At 33.1% G+C, this 21175-nt stretch overlaps 1 protein-coding gene across 2 annotated transcripts in view; it reads right to left on the bottom strand.

Moving 5' to 3' along the window:
- The window catches only part of SNX2 (sorting nexin 2), a 62528-nt gene that overhangs the window by 13183 nt on the left and 28170 nt on the right, over window positions 1–21175 (bottom strand). For both annotated transcript variants that reach the window (XM_027546972.1, XM_027546973.1), the window contains exons 2-11: window positions 19717–19834; window positions 15695–15858; window positions 14337–14403; window positions 13948–13991; window positions 12398–12539; window positions 9527–9605; window positions 3341–3416; window positions 2273–2386; window positions 1927–2020; window positions 317–522 (exon numbers count right to left, since the gene is read on the bottom strand). In XM_027546972.1, the coding sequence (XP_027402773.1) occupies window positions 317–522; window positions 1927–2020; window positions 2273–2386; window positions 3341–3416; window positions 9527–9605; window positions 12398–12539; window positions 13948–13991; window positions 14337–14403; window positions 15695–15858; window positions 19717–19834 (1104 nt within the window). The remainder of the gene's footprint in view (window positions 1–316; window positions 523–1926; window positions 2021–2272; window positions 2387–3340; window positions 3417–9526; window positions 9606–12397; window positions 12540–13947; window positions 13992–14336; window positions 14404–15694; window positions 15859–19716; window positions 19835–21175) is intronic.

Raw genomic sequence — 21175 nt, 5'->3', positions numbered from 1 at the left:
CATACTAGAAAGAGTAAACTAATGCTATCAGTTAGTTGCAAACTTCTATATGTAAATATGTAAGTAAGTATGTATTGGTTTTACCGTATTTGGCATCTTTAGATCCCTTAAAAAAAAAATCAATTCTGTCTATGGTATTAAGTCATGGGGAAGAGAATATTAAGTTATGAATAATCATCTTGAAATCATTTTATACATACTAGTATAGTATGTAATTTACATACTTAAATGCATGCCTAATAGGAAACCATATTCTTCTTATAAGCAAAACAGTGAAGTATGAAAAATTCAAGGAAGATTACAAAATAAGGCTTACTTTCACTGCAGCAATAAGACGAATGTAGTCACTAAGTAGTTCTGAAAACATATAAAAGTCAGCAAAAGCTTGTTCTTGATGTAACTGGTCTATCTTCTCCTCAACCTCTGCAAGCTGAGACAAAGCTCTAGATAGAGCAGTATGATCTTCAGAATTACCTAACATGGCAGCACTTTTAGCAAAGGCAGCTGTGTTGGCTGAAAGTTCTGAAATAGAAAAGCATTCATTTTTAGTGTTCACTAGTGAAGTTCTTAAATATTGCATTGATATTTTACATTCTCTTTAAATTTTATCTATTTACAAGCTGCTCAAATATTTTAAAATAACACTGTAAAGCAATATGCTCCAATTAAAAAATAAGAAAAATATTTAAAAATAATAAAAACAGTCATTAAAATGCCTTGGGCATATAAACGTCAACTGTTCAGAGCTCTACTGAAAATTTAGAAGTACACTGCCTATACGCCTAGGGTATAAACTATGTTTAAAAATTTGATATAATAATCTCCCTTCCCATTCTCCTCCTAAGTGCTTCTCTGTCTAGTCCTAAAAAAGACAAAAAATAAATATTTTTATATGAAAAGCACTGGGAACACTCACAATTGATTTGTATTACATTATCTGGCCTTTAAACATGTATTTATCATTGAAAATAACAATTTTTATGAGATTATTATTTAGCACACAGGAAGAAAACAAGGCAAAACTGTATATATAATTCACATAAATCTTATTCTTTTTTCCTTTGTGTGCAACACCAAAGCTTAGTGAAATATTAAGAATTTTTGAATGTGATCATTTTAAACACATCAAACAGAAAAACAGATGTCAAGAACTAACGATTACTTTGCCTGGATTTGCTCTGTTGCTCTGCATTTCATAAAGTTCTCTTAAAGAACCATAAAATGTTCCCTAAGAGAGAATATAAATAGGAAAAACTGTTATAAACCACTTTCAATGAGAAATATATTAGTAGATTTTTGTAATTACTTTTTTTTGCAATGTATTACTGATAATGGCACTTACAAGTAATAAATTATTTACTAAGTGGTTTAGAACGTGTTCTAGAAAGATAATTACTTACTAAGTGTTTCAGAAAGGTAATTCTAGAAGTCATGTATTCTTTAAAAATAAAACCAAAAACACCTCACAATGGAATAAAAAATTAGAACTCAAATTTTTAATGAATTTTAAATACTCCCCTTTCTGGGTTTTTTAATACTGTGGTTGAAAAATGAAGCAAATGCTTCACAGTTCTTTAGGAAATATAGGCACAAAACTACATTTTAAAGACAAATTTCAAGTATCAATTTTTGAATTTCATTCTTTAATTATTAAGAGTTACCAATAAGACATCTTCATTCATTCAGTATATGCTTAACAAAGAGTTAATTATCAAGCAGTTTTAATCTAAAATTCAAAATATACAAACCTAAGATTTTTCTCCTAAACTAGAAGATTAAAATACAAGAAAAAATATTAAGTAACAAAGTTGAAACAGAAAACATCCTCCTAAAACTATTCATTTCACAACTTTAATCATTTTTAATAAAATAAAATATCTGAATTAACTTACAGTGTTAAACATATAAATAACAAGACAAACAAACCTTTTCTATGACAGACCAAGGCTTCCACACTGGCATGAAGTTTCCTAAGTTGCTGATCCAGATTTTCAAATTGCTGCTGCTTTTCTTCAAACCACTAAGAGAAAAATGAAAAATGGAGCTAATTTAGCCACAACAAACCAGTGTAAATTAGGTTACCAATAGCAAGCTACATTCCTTGTTTTAAAGCAACGAATTAACCATGTATAACCATGGTGGTCAACTGATGTGCTGGGAACTACACTCAATAAGCAAATTAATATCCTATTTTCTACTTGTACAGCTTTAAAATGCAATTGTTGGGCTCATTAATTCATCTCATTATTCAAGTCGAAAAATCAGCTCTTACTGCATCCGATTCATTCATCTTGATTGTCATTTTGTTGACAGCGTCGGCAGCCTTGTTCACCATCCTCAATATTCCTGCTCCACTCAGAGCCTGTGTATTAACTGCTCTAGGCAGCTGGAATTGAATGACAAATAAGGGCAAACAAACCGGTTAAAAGCCTAGAGGCTTAACTGGCCACAAAAGGGACTGCCCCCACATAACACCCCCGAAAAAAAAAAAAGAAAAAAAGGAGGTTGTATTTTCTTCACTCTCATACATTTCAATAGTGAGATCTAATTTCTCAAATACACTACTTGTACATTCTCAAAGGAAAACTTAAAAAATAGACTTTCCATTTGTTTTTCTTCTGCACGTTTACATTTAGATAGAACAACACTCTGTTTGTCAAAATATATTAAGAAATTGCCAAGCACTTTAACACTGGCCACCTGTTTGCTAGCAGATATAAACTGTTTAAAAGGAAAAAAGGAGAAAGTCTTGAGAAAAATCTCCTTATGCTTAGTCAGGGCTGTGAGATTTGGAATTTTTTTTTTTTTAACAACTCTGGAGTTCAAGTAGATTAAAAAAAAAGTCTCATATGGTAACAATTAGAGGATAAAATGTGCCAAATATAAAGATCAGCATGTTTATAATTAAAGTTCTTTCAAATCACACATTTCCCTTTCAAAACCTTAATAAGACTATTAGAATGTAGACATACAAACCCACATTCAACTATCTTTAAAATGAGGTCTGAATAAACTTATTTAATGCCTAAGCAATGACTTAGGGTATTCAGAATTAGACTATTTGTAAGCTGTTCTTTTAAATCTGGTTTTAATATATTTCAAGAAAGGGAATAATCATCCTACAATTATTGATATGAAGATATTCTACTATGAATTTAGTTAATTAAAGCTAATTAAAGCACTAAGCAAAAAAACAAAACACAACATATTGTTTTATTCCATTTATTAATGCAGCTGTTTACTGAACACATATACTTATACTTATACCTATACTTATATAAATTACTGATAATCATAAATGAGAACATTTACATATAAAAATTTAAAGCAGAAATAGTACCTCCGAACTTTCTAAGAACTGCCTTAAATCAGGATCCTGTAGTAAAGTTGGATGCTTTACTGTTCTTTGAAGATACCTAGATTTAAGAATAAAATGCTCCTTTATTTATCAGTAGCATCTTATTTTAAATCTTATTTCAACAAAAGAATATTTAAAAATTAAAAAAGATGCCTTCTGTTTGCTTCCTATCAGTTTGCTTTCACTCTGATTATGTAGAATTTTACAGTAATTTAATATTAATAAGCTTTGCATTCATCTTTTGAAAATTCATAATTACATAAAAAGAAAAATTCATAATTATGTAAAAAGAGGCACAGTAGGGGGGTAGGGGCAGGAATGGAGAGAGGTTAAATTACTTACCAAACTTCTCACTGCAAAATATTAGAGTTAGGGTACATATGTAAGTTTGTGAAACAACTCTATCTTTTGGCACGTCAGTATGTCCCCAGTCATTATTATCTATATTCTAGTAATATATATATTACTAATTAGTCCAAACTATTTAATTGTCATCATTACCAAAATGGAGAACAGCCTACCAATTTTTTCCCCCTTGGCAGTAGATTTAAATTATCAAATCAGTTTTGATCCTCATTTGACAAGGACTAAATTTTTTTCAACATTTCTATTTCCAAGGTTTTGCTATTTTTGATGTTTTCCTTATACAACATCACATAAAATAAAAAGTAAAGAGAAAAATCACTACTTAAATCACTATCAGCTTACTTTAGTAATTTTTCTTTACGAGAAAAGGTCAAACCCTGACAGTTACAATACATTACCAATCCTTCTTTCATAAGAAAAAAAATTCCACTATTTCAATCACTGCTACTTATCTAATCCCATTTTTAAAAAATTGCTCTTTCCCCAGATTAATAATTACATGCAGTAATGTTTCTATTATTTTTTTAAATTTTATTTTATTTTTAAACTTTACAACATTGTATTAGTTTTGCCCAACATATAATAATTAATATGCCTTTATTCTATTTATACAGAACAGATTATAGAATATGCCTAAGAGTTTCTGGGAAAAAAAAAAGCTCAAACGTTAACATTTATATATTTTTATATATTTAAATAAAATATTTACCATATATATTTTCACCATATATATATATATACCATAAAAATATTTTTATATATTTAAATAAAATATTTACCATATTAAACTTCATTTTAAGTCATCAGCTCATGTAAGAGGTCATTATAATAGAAGTGGTATTTAATAGATATGTACAGTACAATCTACACTGTGGTTTTAAAAATTATTTATTTGCTGCTTAGTTTATGAAACTAAAAAAAAGTACAGCAGGAACGCTAATCCTGTAAGTTTGAGAAATGCTGGTATTTTTCCACTGGAATTTTACTTAAACACTTTTAACACTGAAGTTGTCCAGTACTACTCTAGCTGAGTTATTAAGTCCAGTACTCTTCCCTGGAAAATCCCATGGACGGAGGAGCCTGGTGGGCTGCAGTCCATGGGGTGCTAAGAGTCGGGCACGACTGAGCAACTTCACTTTCACTTTTCACTTTCATGCACTGGAGAAGGAAACGGCAGCCCACTCCAGTGTTCTTGCCTGGAGAATCCCAGGGATGGGGAAGCCTAGCGGGCTGCCGTCTATGGGGTCGCACAGAGTCGGACACAACTGAAGCGACTTAGCAGCAGCAGCAGCAGGACTGTGTACTGTTTAAGAGCAGTTTGCATAAGTTGTTCATCTGAGTGCACACAACAGCAGATAAACAGCAAGCACTTAAGACATTCATAAAATGAACAAGCAAGGAAGTACACAACCTTTAAGAAAAACTGCAGTACTTCAAACATAAATGGAAATAGCTAATACTACTTATATTCTAAAATAACTTTTTAAAGTGAGTTCTAGTGAGAATTTTTGAGTGAGTTCTATTAAGTGAGAACACTAGTCTCATGCAATATTCCAAGAAAAAGAGTGTTTCTATAACCAAGAAAGTTTGAAATATATTACATACATATTCCTTTAAGATTCATAGTGAATAGCAGCATATTAAATGCTGTGAGAAGTACTGCAGGAAAAAGATCTGGTTTAACTTTGTTAAAGCTTACATTAATAAACCTCAACTGACAGTAAATTTCTTTTTTTCACCTTAAAACATACTAGCATTTTGAGGAATCAACGTTGAAAAAGACAATAAAAAAAGACAATAAAAAGACAATACTGTCTTTTTCTACGTTCTAGAAAAAGACAATAAAACTTTCTTAAGAGTCACATGAAAATAAAGAGTAATCAACCACTTTAAAAAAGTATTAAACTTACATAATGTTAAAATTAAGAAAAGAAACATAAAACGGATTTTTAATTGATTATTTGTAACTATACACCAATTCAGAATTAAGGTCAGAGAAGGTTATAGATACGTAGAAGAAAGATAAAGAACAAAAACAAATGTAGGAAGAATACACTGAAAATACAACGCAAAGAGGTATTGGGGGGAAGAACAAACACTGAAAGAAGACATAAATGAAAGACGCTAGGAACTGATGAAAAGTAAGTATCAGACTCTGCAAGAAGTGGTCAGCAGTTAGTTAAGATTTGTGCTAAGGAAAGGTCATCAGTATATTTACAATCACTAAGGGCTTTCAACTGCTTCCCTGGTGGCTGAGATGGTAAAGAATCTGCCTGCAATACAGGAGACCTGGGTTTGATGCCTGGATCTGGGAGATCCCTTGGCACCCCACTCCAGCATTCTTGCCTGGAGAATTCCATGGACAGAGAAGCCTGGAGGGCTATAGTCCATGGGGTCGCTTTCAAATTTCTACTTACTTACCAACACAAAATAAAGCAGGTTATACAAAATGCTTGAGAGAAACAGAGTTAAAGATATTTCTCTTGCTTTAGACTCAAAGATATGTGCTAACAAAGAGAGACCAAGAAGGCAAAAAGAACCTGTGTCTCTGATGACATTCATTTGATGATGATGAATATCTGATGATATTCAACAAACATATCTTGAGCATTTACTACACATCAGTTACTGTTCTGAGTACTCAGAATGTATCAATGAACAAAAGAGAACAAGATTCCTTTCCTACTAAAGCTTATATTAGAAAAAGAAGACAGACAACAAATCATAAAAATAATGTATGAGATAAGATGGCAAATGCTGTGGAGAAATGAAAGGACAAGTAGAGAAAGGACAAGTAAATGGGATTGGTGAAAGTGAAAGTTGCTCAGTCGTGTCCGACTCTTTGCAACCCCATAGACTATACAGTCCATGGAATTCTCCAGGCCAGAATACTGGAGTGGGTAGCCTATCCCTTCTCCAGGGGATCTTCCCCACTCAAGAATCAAACTGGGGTCTCCTGCATTGCAGGCGGATTCTTTACCAACTGAGCTTACTACGGAAGCCCAATGGGATCAGCGGTTGATGGCAATTTAAATAGAATAGGTCAGAAAAGGTGATACCTGAATGCCTGAATTTTAAACAGGTAATGGAATTAGCCATGCGGATACCCCAGGAGCAAAAGCTTTATAGGCAGTGCCACAGAGGGTAGGGGAGTGAAAACCCAGGTGAGAAAATGCCTGGGATCTATGAGGGGCAGCAAAAAGGTGAGTGTGGCCTAGAGCAAAGTGATCAAGGAAGATATGATATCAAGTACGTAACAGAGTGAGCAGTGCATGTCATGGAAGATTTTATAGATCATTATAAGGATTATGGCTTTTACTGAGTGAAATTAGATGCGTGTATGAGTGGGGATGATGCATAACCACCAGATGACACTGGCGGTTATATTAAAAAAAGAGTAGAGGTACGAGGATGGAAACAGGGAGATCAACGTGGAGTCTACTGGAGTTAATTCCAACGTTTCAACTGGTAGTGAACGGAAGAAAAAACTGTTGTCCAGATATCAAAAGGAAACAACAGGATTTCCTGATGAACTTGATAACATTAAACATCTGCCTACCTCCAAACCTTCTGACATGAGTGGGTTAATCAATCTACACTAACTGTTGAGGCTTTGCCAGCTGGGTTTGCAGGTACTTATTATGATACACTTACATTTTTAGAGAAAAGGAACAATGAATTTAGGTTAAATAACTGGTCCAAGACCTCACAGATAGTGTGCAGTGCATAATGGAGTGCAGGTTTCAACAGAGAAAGGATTCTAAAACCCTATACAGTACTTCATGCTACTTTACATTTCTCAGTTTATATTTACAGAAGTGTATCAGAGAATCCCAGGGATGGTGGAGCCTGGTGGGCTGCTGTCTCTGGGGTCACACAGAGTCAGACACGACTGAAGCGACTTAGCAGCAGTAGCAGCAGCATCCTTACTATAAAACAAACTCAATATGCTCATAAGGTAACACATGAAGCACTCATAAGAAAATCAAGTGAGCTATCTTTAGGATACTTAGAAGATGTAGTTTCTGCTTACTGAGTGTGGCACAGGAGGAATGTTTGGGTTCTTAACCACTCCCTTTCTCTTCTCATATTTTAATACCAGATATTAATCCTTTTGCTCAAGACAGTCATCTGGATTCTCAAAGTTCAACGAATAAATAACTATGTAAATGACTACTAGACCATATATGAAGAAATACATCCTTGACCTGCCGGATCCAACTAGGTCATGTATCCCATAGAAATGCCTAAATATTTAAATTTTAAGAAATGCCACAGAAAACTCACAATAAAAATCATTCCAGTTCCTCTGCTTCTGTACCTTTACACCTGTATTTTCTTTAGTTATCTTTTCTAATGTAGAATGAACTCATAATACGCTTTATCACTACTGCAAATTCTACTAAGGTACTGATAGTATTTAACAAATAATATTTACTAGTCAAGAAACTACCTTCACAAATATACTAGGTCAAGCTTCAATACTTCTGTAAAACTCTCCTCAGTGTTACATAGTGAATGAAGGTACGGTTTAAGTACTATGCAATGCATTCAAGTTAAAAGAAAAGGTGAGTGGAGAACCAAATATGTCCTTGGTACAATAAATCTTCATTAAGTTTCTTATCAAAGATGTCATCCAAAATATTTCAAATTTACTCACAGAAAAACAGGACTGGAAAGGCTTCTCAAAAGGTCATGGTTATACTTTCAGGAAGAACTAAGTGAAATCAAGGCAGTACATTATCTGTCTTTATTCTTAAACAAACTCAGTCTATGACTTCTTTTACCACAGAATCAATTCTAATGCCTAAATTAAACTTCTATTGATGCAATTTAAATCTTTTTCCAGAGTGACTGCTAGTCTCACAGACACAATCTCATCTTTTAAGTCTTCTCTAACATAAGATTTTAAGTTGCACACTAGCTTTTCTTATTATGAATTGTTCAAACCTGACTTTACTGTGGCATTTTTTTAAAACTGAAATAATTTATTACTAAAATCCAGAAATATGTTGTCTCAAAAAGAGTTTTAAAAACTAATTTATATCCTGTAGATATAATATGCTATTTCCTAAAAACTGTCCTTATCTACTCTAACCACTAATTTTAAGCCAAGAGAGAAAATAAAACAAATAAGCAAATTTGATTAAAATTAAAAACAAAAAAAACCTATGAAAGTAGCAAGTACTTTAAATCTAGGTAATTACCAACTATAAGGTGAACTTTAAGATAGTTTTGAACTTGTTTTCTCACATTTTCAGCATAGAAAGGAAGAAATGTTAAGATTCTGGGAGTAGATTCCTCCCATCCATTTCTCTTTGAGTTGGCCACAATGAACACGTCTTCAAAGCTATAGGAAATGTGTCAGGTCAAGAAGTATAAAAGAAGGTACAACATATATATCTATCAACCTTTATTTAACTATACAGTCAGTTCAAGCACTGACTAACCCTTTTGTACTCTCAAGTCACAATCAACTATAAAGAATTGAAGGAGGGAGCATAAACCTAATTTTTCATTGCATTTAATAATATTTCAATATCACTAACTATTCAAAAGAAAAATTAATGTAGATGAAAACAAGTATCACTTTGTTATGAGAATAGAAATGGAACAAGGATACAGTACCATATTTTTTAATGAACCAATTTTCTTTAAAAAAGCTTATAGCACTCTTAAGAGTAATCGAGCAGTACTTCAGAATTTTCATACTTAATAATATACTTGTGCCACTTAGTGGAATCAGACTTATATTACTGAAGTAAAAACATAAGAGTAATAAACATAGCTGATCAGAATTACCTTTCAAGAGCTGCTCTCCGTTTTTCTACAAATTCTGTGGATGATGAATCTTCTTTACCCACCTTGACCTTGGTCATGCCTTTGAAAAAATTGAATGAGATTCATGATTTTCTACTACCGAGAAACATTCTTCTAAAATAATTTCTGCATAATTTGGCTTCCCTGGTGGCTCAGAGATGGTAAAGAATCTACCTGCAATGCAGGAGACCCAGGTTCAATCCCTAGGTTGGGAAGGTCCCCTGGAGAAGGGAATGGCTACCCATGCCAGTATTCTTGCCTGGAGAATTCCACAGACAGAGGAGTCTGGCAGGCTACACAGCTCATGGGGTCACAGAGTCAGACGCAACTGAGTAATTAACACTTTGACTTTCTGAATAATTTAAAATATATTTGAACTTGACAAAAAAGTGTCAAAAATTGTAACTAGTATCCTATGTTTAACAGATTAATATATATACTGGGGCAAGTACTTTTAATGTAAACCATAAAAGAGTACAGCTAAAGCAGAAGTTGAGCTATGTCTGTAGCTTTCCAGTTTGGAATCCTTATTTTACTTGATATATATTATACTCCTGGTAAATTAAAATGTGTTTGATTGCAATATGCATAATGGAGTTCAAATTCATGAGTTTAAGCTCACTTGATATTTTTATCTCTTATGAGCAATAATTAAGTCTTTACTTTTGGTACTAGAAAAATAAGTGTAATCTGTGAATATGCTAAGTATTTCCTCTGCCACAGATTTTAAGAACATGCTCTTGTTTGTTTATCATATCTGGTTTTATAACAGCTGAAATAATGAGCTCTTTCACAGAACCTCTCTGAATTTAAAAAATAAAGTCATATGCAAATTTTTTCTTAGTTAATGTATTCATTTTTAAAAACTGATGGACAACATGAAATTTTAAAAATGACTACTTCTCTACTTGATTTTCTGCCAAGAACTTCACAGAACAACTTGTTATCCACCTTTAATAATTGCTCAAACTTTATGCACACATTTAGAGGAAACTAACTTGACTTTATCTTTTATTTAACTACATTTATTTTTCCTGCTAATCTCTTTACTTGTATCTTTTTTAAGATATAAGTAAAGGCATTTTATATGGTTGCCTCAAATTCTTCCAATCTTTTCAATCCTTTTAATCTAATAATTGGTGGAAGGTTGAAGACTATTAGAGGAAAATATTAGTTTGAAACACAGTAAACTTGGCATGAAAATTGAGTTTTAATTTTTTTTTCCCCCTGGCTCAATGTTTAAAGACTAGTGAATCTAGTCACCAAAATGAGAAAAATTATTTTGTTTTTCCTCTTTTGATATATTAAAAATGGTTGTACAACTTAAAGCTAAAGAAAAAAGGATATTAATAATTAATTTATGATAAATGAAACAAGTTCACTACACAGATAATGGGAGGCCGAAGGATACCACTGCAACAGTTTAGAGAAATAAAATTATTAACTAGACTAGCAGTTCACAAAGCATGGTTAGAATATCTGGAAGCATTTTGAGACCTTTCTGAGGAGTGGCAGGGGATGTGTACAAAAACCTATCTTCATAATATACCATGCTGTTATTTTTGTAATTTTTACTTTCATTCTTTAATGAGAACTCAGTGGAGCTTTCCTAAAGTTATATGATGTGTTGTATTACAAAAGATAGAGTGCAGAAGCAGATGTGAAAATAAAGCTATTTTCTATGAAGTCAGAGATTAAAGATTTTGCAAAACTGTAAAAAAACAAAAAAGCCAAGCCATTCTTATCATTATTTTTTTGCCTTACAAAAATAATTTTTCACAAAAACCTTATTTGTTAATAACAGGTTATGAGTTTATTATTTTTGAGTCAATTAATAAATACAATTTAAAAATTCTCACATGTAAGTATCAAGAGGTATAGCTCCAAAAGCAAAAGCTCTTTAAAGGCCCTTCAATATATCTGAATACACAAGGGGTCTTGAGACCAAAAAGCTGAAGAACTATACTAGATCTTTGAATTTTAAAAATGAGGAAGAATATAAAAATGCTTTTGACTATATCAAGATTTCAAAATCATAAAAGATACAGATAAAACTGCTTTTCAAATCAAATGTTTAAAGAGGAAAAAACAGTAACTTAGAATAAAACTTATTTCAAATATATTTCAGAATAACAATCTTATATATATAAAAAATTGATTAAATAAAAACCTATGACTGGGAAACTGGTTCAAATGGTGGAGAAGGAGGATGTGCACTCAACTTCTCCTGAGAGAACACCAAAAATCTATGACTGAAAAGAAAGAGTGGAAAAAATACTATAAAATTTTAATGGTGGGACAATAGAGGTTTTCCTCTTTTGTAATATTCTTCATATTCTTAACTCAGTAAGGCTTTATTACCTGTAAAAGTGAAATGTTTTTAAATGTTAAATTGAGGTATGTAATAAAATAAGATGAGTTTAAATAGCTCCTTTGTGAGCAAGGCTAAATCAAATCTTTTTGTACAATGTATAGCTGAGCATGGAACATCTCCAAGTCCTCAGAAAAATGTTAATATGCTAATAATATTAAATATTCTCTAAATGTTACTCAGTAATAAGGTTCTAATAACCCTAAAAGGGTTTTTAATTGCTTCCATCTTGCTAAATTCCAACTTAATATTTACAATCATCACATTGTATAAATCAAAATCCTTAGGTATTAGAAAATAAAATTTTTAGCTATACACTCTTCAGTTGATAAATGACTATCACAAATAGAATATTTAAATTCAGTATCTCTTAAGACATTGATATGTCATGATAGTGAGTGATTATGGAATACACAAATCCATACAATTAAAATTGAACGAGTACCAGTAACAAAAATCCATTTTTAAAGATTCATACTTACCTACTATACTCTTTTCTGGAGCTGGTGGCACAATATAACCAACATGTAAATACTTGCTTGCTAATTTGCTATGCAAACCGAGAAAGTCACTAAATCTTCTTTTAACTGAAAATTCACTTTTGCTGAACATGGAAAGAGAAGTCTGCAAGTGAAGAAGAGGTATTTCAAATTTTGAATACTGAACAATTATTTAAAAATTAATGTAATACATAATTGTGAATATGCATACACACACACAGAGGTCTACATAGCAAAAAAAATAGCTAACTATTGTGAAACAAAGATTTCTAACAACTGAAAAAACCCCAAATCACAGTTGTTGCTGGTTTGTTTGTTTTTTTTTACAGAAAACACCTGCTTTATTCTACACTTAACTCATCTCACCGACTCTACCTGTATTTACGCTAATGATTCTTGACCTCTGATCTTTACCTCTAGCCTAGATCTCCACTGGGCTTCAGTCTGATACATAGTCCAAGGGAAAACCTCCATTTAAATTGCACTGCCACCTCAATTTCACCATATTTTCCCCTGCTGGAAAAGTGAAGGGAACTTCTCTGTATTGTTTACTATTCTAGCTTTTGGAAGACAGCCTGACTCCAAGGTACATAAATAAGTATCTGTTTAATGAATTAACAGATTTCACTCCATACTGCGTTCCTCTCTTTGTATTGCCTTTTCTCCAGGATCATTCCAACAACCACAGAGTTCCTCTAGACAAAGACTCAGGTTTCCCTCTTTCCTCACTTCTTACATCCAAGCTCTACTGATCACAGCTCCTATATAACTCAAGAAACCATTTTCTTCACTCATCCCCAAAACCAATTCCTTAGTATTAACTATCACTTCTCACAATAGGACTGCTGCAGACCCCCTGTCTTTAAGATTTGAAGGTCTACAATCCCTTTAAGAATTGCAACTGCCTCAAACTGCCTCAACTAGAGATCCTGACCTTTCTTTTTATCTTGGCCGCACTGTGCAGCACGTGGAATCTTAGTTCCCTGACCAGGGACTGAACTCACACACTCCCCAGCAGTGGAAGCACAGAGTCTTAACCAGTGTTCCACCAGGGAAGTTCCCTGACACTTTTATCCTCCCAATCCAAACTGAGTCAGAGAGAGCTTTCTAGAACAAAAATCTCATTGTGCCACACTCTTGTTTGAACTTCAATGGTTTTCCATCATACAATTCCTAATGTGGCTATTCATAATAAAGGCAGGCTTACTGCCAAACAATTTAACCTGGCACTACTTCCTGCAGGTCCTAGAAAGCACAATGTTTTCTTATTTCTGGCTTTTACACAAGCAAATCCCTTTGCCCCCTCTCCCACCCGCAACACTTCTACTTTGCCTAGATTAGATCCCTTCCTGCATAGCCTCCCAGAACTCTCTCTCTACCAAACCACTCACGACTCACTGTGACTGTTTATATGCAACTTTTACTGGATGATAACCTTGTAAAGACAGTGATCACGTACACTTTAATCACTGTAGTATCCTCATACTACACAGTGAGGGCTCAGTATTTTTTTAGAGGAGCAAAAGGCTTACCTTTGTCGTTACTCTATAAGCCATGTAAGCATTCATGCCATCACCTATAAGAAAAGCCAAGCTATTAAAAATCATAAGCTTAACACACAAGGTAACTATGGAGGTAATATATTAACTTGATTGTGGCAATCATTTCATAAAATATTAAGCTATCACATTATGATAATTGTGATGTGTATAACATCCTAAATACACAAAATTTTTATTTGTCAATTATTTCTCAATAAAGCTGGGAGACAATACAAACCACCAAGCTGCCACAAATTTAAAAATTAGAAGCACCAATTTTAATATTGTAACAATGCATGTAGTTAGGAAAAACAGCACATTAACAACCAAGTTAATTATCAAAAAGTAGCAAGTACAAAATATAATAAATGTTGACTCACCAACTTTCTCTGGATCTGATACACCAATTTCTATATCAAAAACATCTCCATTTGCTTCTTCTTCAATCTAGGAAAATTTTTTTGGTATTAAAGATTCCAATTTGTATTATCATCATAACAGTAGTAAGTATAACTTTTACCATCTATCTTTTATTAGGATCACTGCCACATCAAACAATTTGAGAGTCACTCAGCACTCCATTTCTGAAAATCAATGAAAGCTCTTACATTTCCTGTCTATGTGAAAAATACACACACACAAAAAGACAATAGGAAAAGGATAATTGAGAGAAGCAACAGAAAATCTTGTGTTCCTCTGAGTCCTCAGATGTAAAGAAAACTTCTGGAGGAATACTGTGGAATATTTTTGTTCAATCTTCAGATGCAGATTATGAAAATAATTCCTTAATTATTTTTAGTATTACTATTTTTCAAAGCTGTATCTCTCCTCTTTAAAAACCAGGAAGCAGCCATTACTTTTGCCAGTAGAATCCTACATACTTGCAGAAATTATGATAAGCAACTTGAGCATCATGATCTCTCTAATTACCTAGTAAACACATGTTCTTCTTGAAGCCAATAAAAGCACTACAAAGCTCACTGAGGAAAGAAGCAGGAAAAATGATAAACCTATGAGACTACAGAGAAGCACTTCTTATGCCGTTGTAAGTAAGCAATCCCTGTTAACAGTAGTTCTGAGGGAAAGGTTTGTTATTTTCAAGAAAAAAACACAGGAACTGTTCAATCTTTCAAAATTTAAAAGCAACATTAATATTCTAAGACTTCAGAAAAGTATGTTTTTCTAATGATAATTTTTTTCAAAGTTGCCCTACTGCACAGATTTTTGAAAAGTAAGCCTTATCTGAACTGTAACATATATAAAGCATATAAATCCTAGGTATACAGCTCAATAACTTTTACAAAGTAAACACATCTCTGTAACCAGAACCAAGATCAAGAAAAAACACCATCATTACACCCTAGAAGGCCCTCATGCTTCCTCTCCACTCAGAACACATCCCCTGCTCTGCCAACACAGTGTCAGTCGCTCAGTCCTGTCCGACTCTGCGACCATATGAACTGTAGCCAGCCAGGTGCCCAAGTCCATGGGACTATTACGGTAAGATCACAAATGACAAACTGCCTGACTTGAGAAGGAAAGTGATGTACTCAAGTTATTGGGTTAAAAAGTGTGGGGATAAATTTAGAAACCAAATCACCCAACCTCTTTAGTGTTCTTTTTGGAAATGTCTAAAAGGCTTTGATTACAAATGACGGACAGGAGAGAAACACTGGGTGGGGAACAAAAAAAAGTTATTATTTACATATTAATTTAGAATATAAACATTTTTCCATACCTCATCCCTGGATCTATCAAAGATCACAGGAGCAGACATACTCTTTGATTCAATTCTGGGAGCAATGAGTGTTGTGGGGGTCACAGGTGTGACTGCAGGAGAAGGTTCTGAGGAGAGTATAGGTTCCCTTTCTGGACTGTCCAGAGAAACTTCCTCTGTAGCTTCTAGATATAAATTAAACAAGTTAGTTGAGGATACTGGTAACAAGTAGAGCAGGCAATGAATTATGAAACATTTTTATATAACCCATAATATCAAAATATTATTTTAAAATAATTGTTATAAATAATTTATGAATCCATCCTTAGTGGTTTATTTAAAACTTTAAAACCAACAGTGATTTTGTTGATTTTAGGAAGAATTCCAGTAAGTCAACATAGTTATCTATTCTAGTGGTATAAAGCTAGTAGGAAAGCAATGATGTGAATAATTCCACATTCATTTGTGTTTGGATCTATAATATATCTAATACTTGTGGTAACTTACCTTCCAAAATCTTGTATTCAGGCTAACATTATGATTCTTTTATACACAAACACAAACTTTATAGCGGAAAGCTGCTCAGAACTATCCCAAATGGGATTAAAAATCCGTTATGGGAAGTCCACAAAGTTAGTAATCTAAAGCAATTAACTGCTAAAGATTACTGGATATTAGCTGAATACACAAATATACACAAAGAAATAGGTGTTTAGGTTTGCATTTAAAGTACTTGTTCACTTGAAAAATCTAAAACTAAATATATTTATAAACAAAACAAATCAATAAACTGAGTGTCTAAAAGCTATGTAACATTGTGCTAAATGCAATGAAGAAACACAAAAAGATGTAAAGTACCATACCTGCCCTCAGGGAGTTTATAATCTAGTCAGGAAAATAAGACACAAGCATGTGGAATGTTAAATAATAAAAGACAAATAACAGCCAAGAGAACAATATAAAGAGCATAACAAAACATTTACCTGCTATATGAACTATAGAACAAACCATAATTTGAGTTGAGATGGGAGAGAATAAGCTAGGCTGAGGAAAATAGGGAATATTTTATGAAACTGAACTGAAAAGATCTGAATGGATTTAGAGAAAAAAATGAGGGAAGCATTCCACAAAAGTGAAACACAGTTGACCCTTGAACAACATGGGGGTTAGGGCCACCAACCCTCTACACAGTCAAAACTCTGAGTATAACTTATATCCGGGCCTTCCATATACATGGCTCCTCTGTTTTAGAGGTTCCACATTCTTGGATTCAATCAACCTCCGATTAAGGTGTACTGTAGTATTTATTAATTTTTAAAAATGCGTATTAGTGGACCTGAGCATTTCAAATCCATATTGTTCAGGAATCAGTCATAACTGAGTAAGTTAAAAGCAAAGCCAGAAAAGTAAAATTTATAATCAGTGGCCAAAATAATAACCACAGTTCTGCTGGTTTATAGAACTGATACCAAGAAAAGGCAGGCAGGACTAGATCAGTGAATGAAACAGGACTAGATCAGTGATTTCTAACCTGAGGTTCTTAGATTCTACAAAGTTTGAGAAAGTAGTAACAACAGACAGTAAGCCATTTTAATACCTCAAAAAGTATATCAGTAATAACATGTTATTTACTTGAAGCAGTAAGATATCTCTTGAATTTCTGAGGTATTAAAAATGTCTACTTTGAATTAAAGAGGTACAAACTACTATGCATAAAATAAATAATCTACAAAGATATATTGTACATCACAGAGATTACAGCCAACATTTTAAAACTATAAGTGGAGTATAAACTTGAAAAACTGTAAATCACTATATTGTACACCTGAAACTTACGATACTATGTATCAACTATACCTCAATAAAAAAATAAGTCAAAGTTTTTCTTTTTATACAGAAAAAAGTCCCATATATACTAAGTATAAAGATTAACATTTCCTTGAGAGAGACACTTTGAAGGTAAGTGTAAATTGATTATGTCAATGTCAGCTAAGTAACAGTTCACTCATACCACAGACACCAGAGAATTTTTCAAACAAAGGAATACTTGTTAAACTTTGGATTTGGTATAATCTGCTGAAAAGAGTAAGTAAAATATACTAACTACCCTGGCAGAACCAAGTTCTAAAAGTCTAGGACAATTTCAACACTGGCAACTTGTTCACTCTCACTTACTCCTCTAGGACCGTTTCCTACAATGTGTTCAGTGAAGCTTAGCGCAGGATGGTACTGATGGTGGAAAGGGGCTCTCTAGTTACCCATGTTTGGTGAACATCCTGTAAGTAAGCTAGTAACAGTAACAAAGTCATGCTTGAACTTTTTCTGACGCCACTTCTGACATAATAATAGTATTTGAGATGCTACCCAAAGTATATTGGCATACATACCAATTACAATCTAATCTCATAATGGTTTTAAAATCAGAATGGCTAAGTCACTAGACCAATACCTATAGTTTCTTCTCTTATACAGGTCTTAGGAAACCTAATGATGTCATTATGAAATGTAGCTGAGTTTAAGATAAAAGATAAAGCATAAAAAGTGTCTGCAGATAACAAAAGAAACAGATGGATATTTTTATTGCTTCATCTCTGTTTCTCCTTAAAAACAAAAACACTGACACTGACCATGGATCAATCACTATGTTTAGTATACTCTGCACTAGGTACACTAACACAAAAAAGATTTTTCCAGTTGAGCCTCGTGGGCAAATATTACTGCACAGCCCTGACGTGGCAAACTGTTTGATCAGCAGGGCACACTGTAAACAAGAAAACCATCTTTCCTAGGCAGAGATACAGAGTTCTGCTTTAGAGTTTCAGCACACTCATTAACATAGAATTCTGAGACTTAGAGACTCTTCAATACAATGGATAATCCAAATGTTCTATTTATGACCCTCTACTATTAGAGGAATAACCACAATTTTAGATTAGCAGCTACTTTTGTCATCTTTCAGATTAAAACATAAATGCCATGAAGAAACTTCTAAGGATCTCCTAGGAAAAAGTCAAGGAAAGAAAAGAAAAAGGAGTATTACAATTTTGGTTAACTGTCATACTCTAAGTTGTTAGGTAGCTACAGAACAGGGGAGGGGGTGGCTGGGTAAATGATTGTCTTCACATTTTAATTTTCTGACACGAATTCATAAAATACATGAATTCATCTGCAGTGAAAATTTTTCACACATTAAACAGGAAATTATATGGACCTCTGTCATAGAGGACTGTATTTTTAAATATACTTATATTAAAAAAATACAGGATGGTTTCAATATTCAGCCACTATAAAAGCTGAGGGAGGATACATTATCAAGTTTACATTATCAAGTTTTAACTCAAAGAAAGCCAGTTTAGGTAAATTAAGCTCTCAAACACACAAAGACTTACTATTGCAATTATTTGTGCCATTAATTCTAAGGCAGATGCTGCTTTTTAATAGCCAAACATTAATTTGTATTTAAATTTTAATCTTAAAGCAGGTAATTGTTTTGAAGAGGGTCCAATTTTTTAAAGGTAGAAAGAGACTACACCAAATCCTGCCCCCATATCAAAAATAAATTCCTGAAGCATCAATTTATTCACTTAAAATTGAATCAAAATGGAACCCATGGTAAATACTAAAACATTTTTAAAACAGATTTCAAATATATATAGATTATGAATAAAGTAATTCTTAAGTTCAGAGTTTAATTTTGCTTTGTGAAAAATTGTAAGTAAGAAAGAATATAATCATTGCTATTTCTCAAAGTCTGAATGCCACAACCATTAGTTTGTGTCCAAGTACTGCTCGAAATAATCAAATTATTCATGTGACTTATTTCCAAACGCTTAAAACCAGAAAGGATCACATTCGTGCTTCTCACAACAGTCTTTATTTTTCACAAAGCAAAGTAACTAAAATTTCCTATCCTCCTAAGTCGTTAACAAGAAAAGCCATCAATAGTACTTCACAGAAAATGTTAGTTTTAAGAGAATATTTTGATAGGATATATGCTACAATTGACAATTACTTAAAAAAAGAATAAAGCTATTTACAATTACCTGCAAAAAGATCTTCTCTGTCATCATCTAGCGCAACTTCTGCAGGTTTTGGACCATTGGAGTTTGTACTAATATCTTCTGCAAGAAAGCTAGCTGGATCCGGAGATGATGGACTTGACTGTTAAAAAAATAATTGATAATGGATTGCCATGTTTGTCTGTTATAATTATGTCTCCAGGTACTACAGAAATAGAACATTCTCCTGATAAGCAGAGAAAAAGAATAAGAACATCTATTTACAGTTCCTCCTCTGAGGGTAAGAAATAACCAAAAACACACTTTCACTCACCTCCTTTCTTAACAAGTCACTTAAGATTTAAAACAGAAAATCTTTTCCAGTCACCCAGTTAGCTATACTAATCTGTCAAGTTTAGTTATAATTAACAAAAACAAATTTTAATGTTTTATACAGTATATATAATAGTAAAAATCAGACCTTGCAAATATGTTGCATGAATAAGAAGTTCAAATTAATACTTTAAGAAAAAGGTTTAGCAGTAGTTGACTTAAGACTACAATTATTCTAAAATTTCTGTATTTTCAAACTAAAAAATTCCCAATTATTTACATTTCAACTAAGCTAAAGGAATATTTTTATATTTCTGAAAGTACAAAAATCAGCAAAATGGAATCAACACTGTAAAGCTTTTAGATTTATCACAGTTTCCTTATAATGTTTAAAACCAGTACTTAAAAAAAATACATAACATAAAAAGGAAGCTGTATATAGCACAAGTGCACAGCTATATATTTTCAAAACCCAACACACCTGTGTAGTCAGCACCCAGATCAAGAAAGAGAACATTATCACATCGAGAAGCTCCACTCGTGCTCCCCCCCATTCTTTACCCTCTCCCAACCTAGGCTTCCACCAACAAGGATTCGTTTTTCCTGTTTTTGCTCTTCACAGAACTAGAATCATCCAAAACACATTTTTTTTTTCTGTTTTGTTTTTCTGATCTTAATGCTCTGTATACAAGACTCTTATATTGTCGCATGTAATAATAGAACACTCATCTTTGTTGATGTAAATATTCCACTGTGTAAATACACCACAACTGATCCATTCTGCTGCTGATGAGCACCTAGGTTTTCAAATTTCATTACCAGTTTTTTACCACTACCAGCAGTGCTGTATGAACTGTCCAGCACATGTATCTTTTAGCAAACAGTGAACAAATTTCTGTTTGTTATGTACCTAGGAGTGGAATACCTGAATCACAGGATAGGTAAATGTTCTGCTTTAGAAGATATCGCTAAAAATCTTCTAAAGCAGTTATATAATTTACACTCCCCCCAGTAATATAGGACTTCCCTGTAGCTCAACGGTAAAGGATCTGCCTGCAATGCAGGAGACCAGGGTTCGATCCCTGGGTCAGAAGATCCTCTGGAGAAGGGAATGGCAATGCACTCCAGTATTCCAGCCTGTAGAATCCAATGGACAGAGAAACCCGGAGGG

This window comes from Bos indicus x Bos taurus, chromosome 7 (assembly GCF_003369695.1).
Source record: "Bos indicus x Bos taurus breed Angus x Brahman F1 hybrid chromosome 7, Bos_hybrid_MaternalHap_v2.0, whole genome shotgun sequence".
NCBI lineage: Eukaryota > Metazoa > Chordata > Mammalia > Artiodactyla > Bovidae > Bos > Bos indicus x Bos taurus.
Note: the sequence above shows the minus strand (reverse complement) of the source record. Positions and strands in the feature narration are given on the sequence as shown.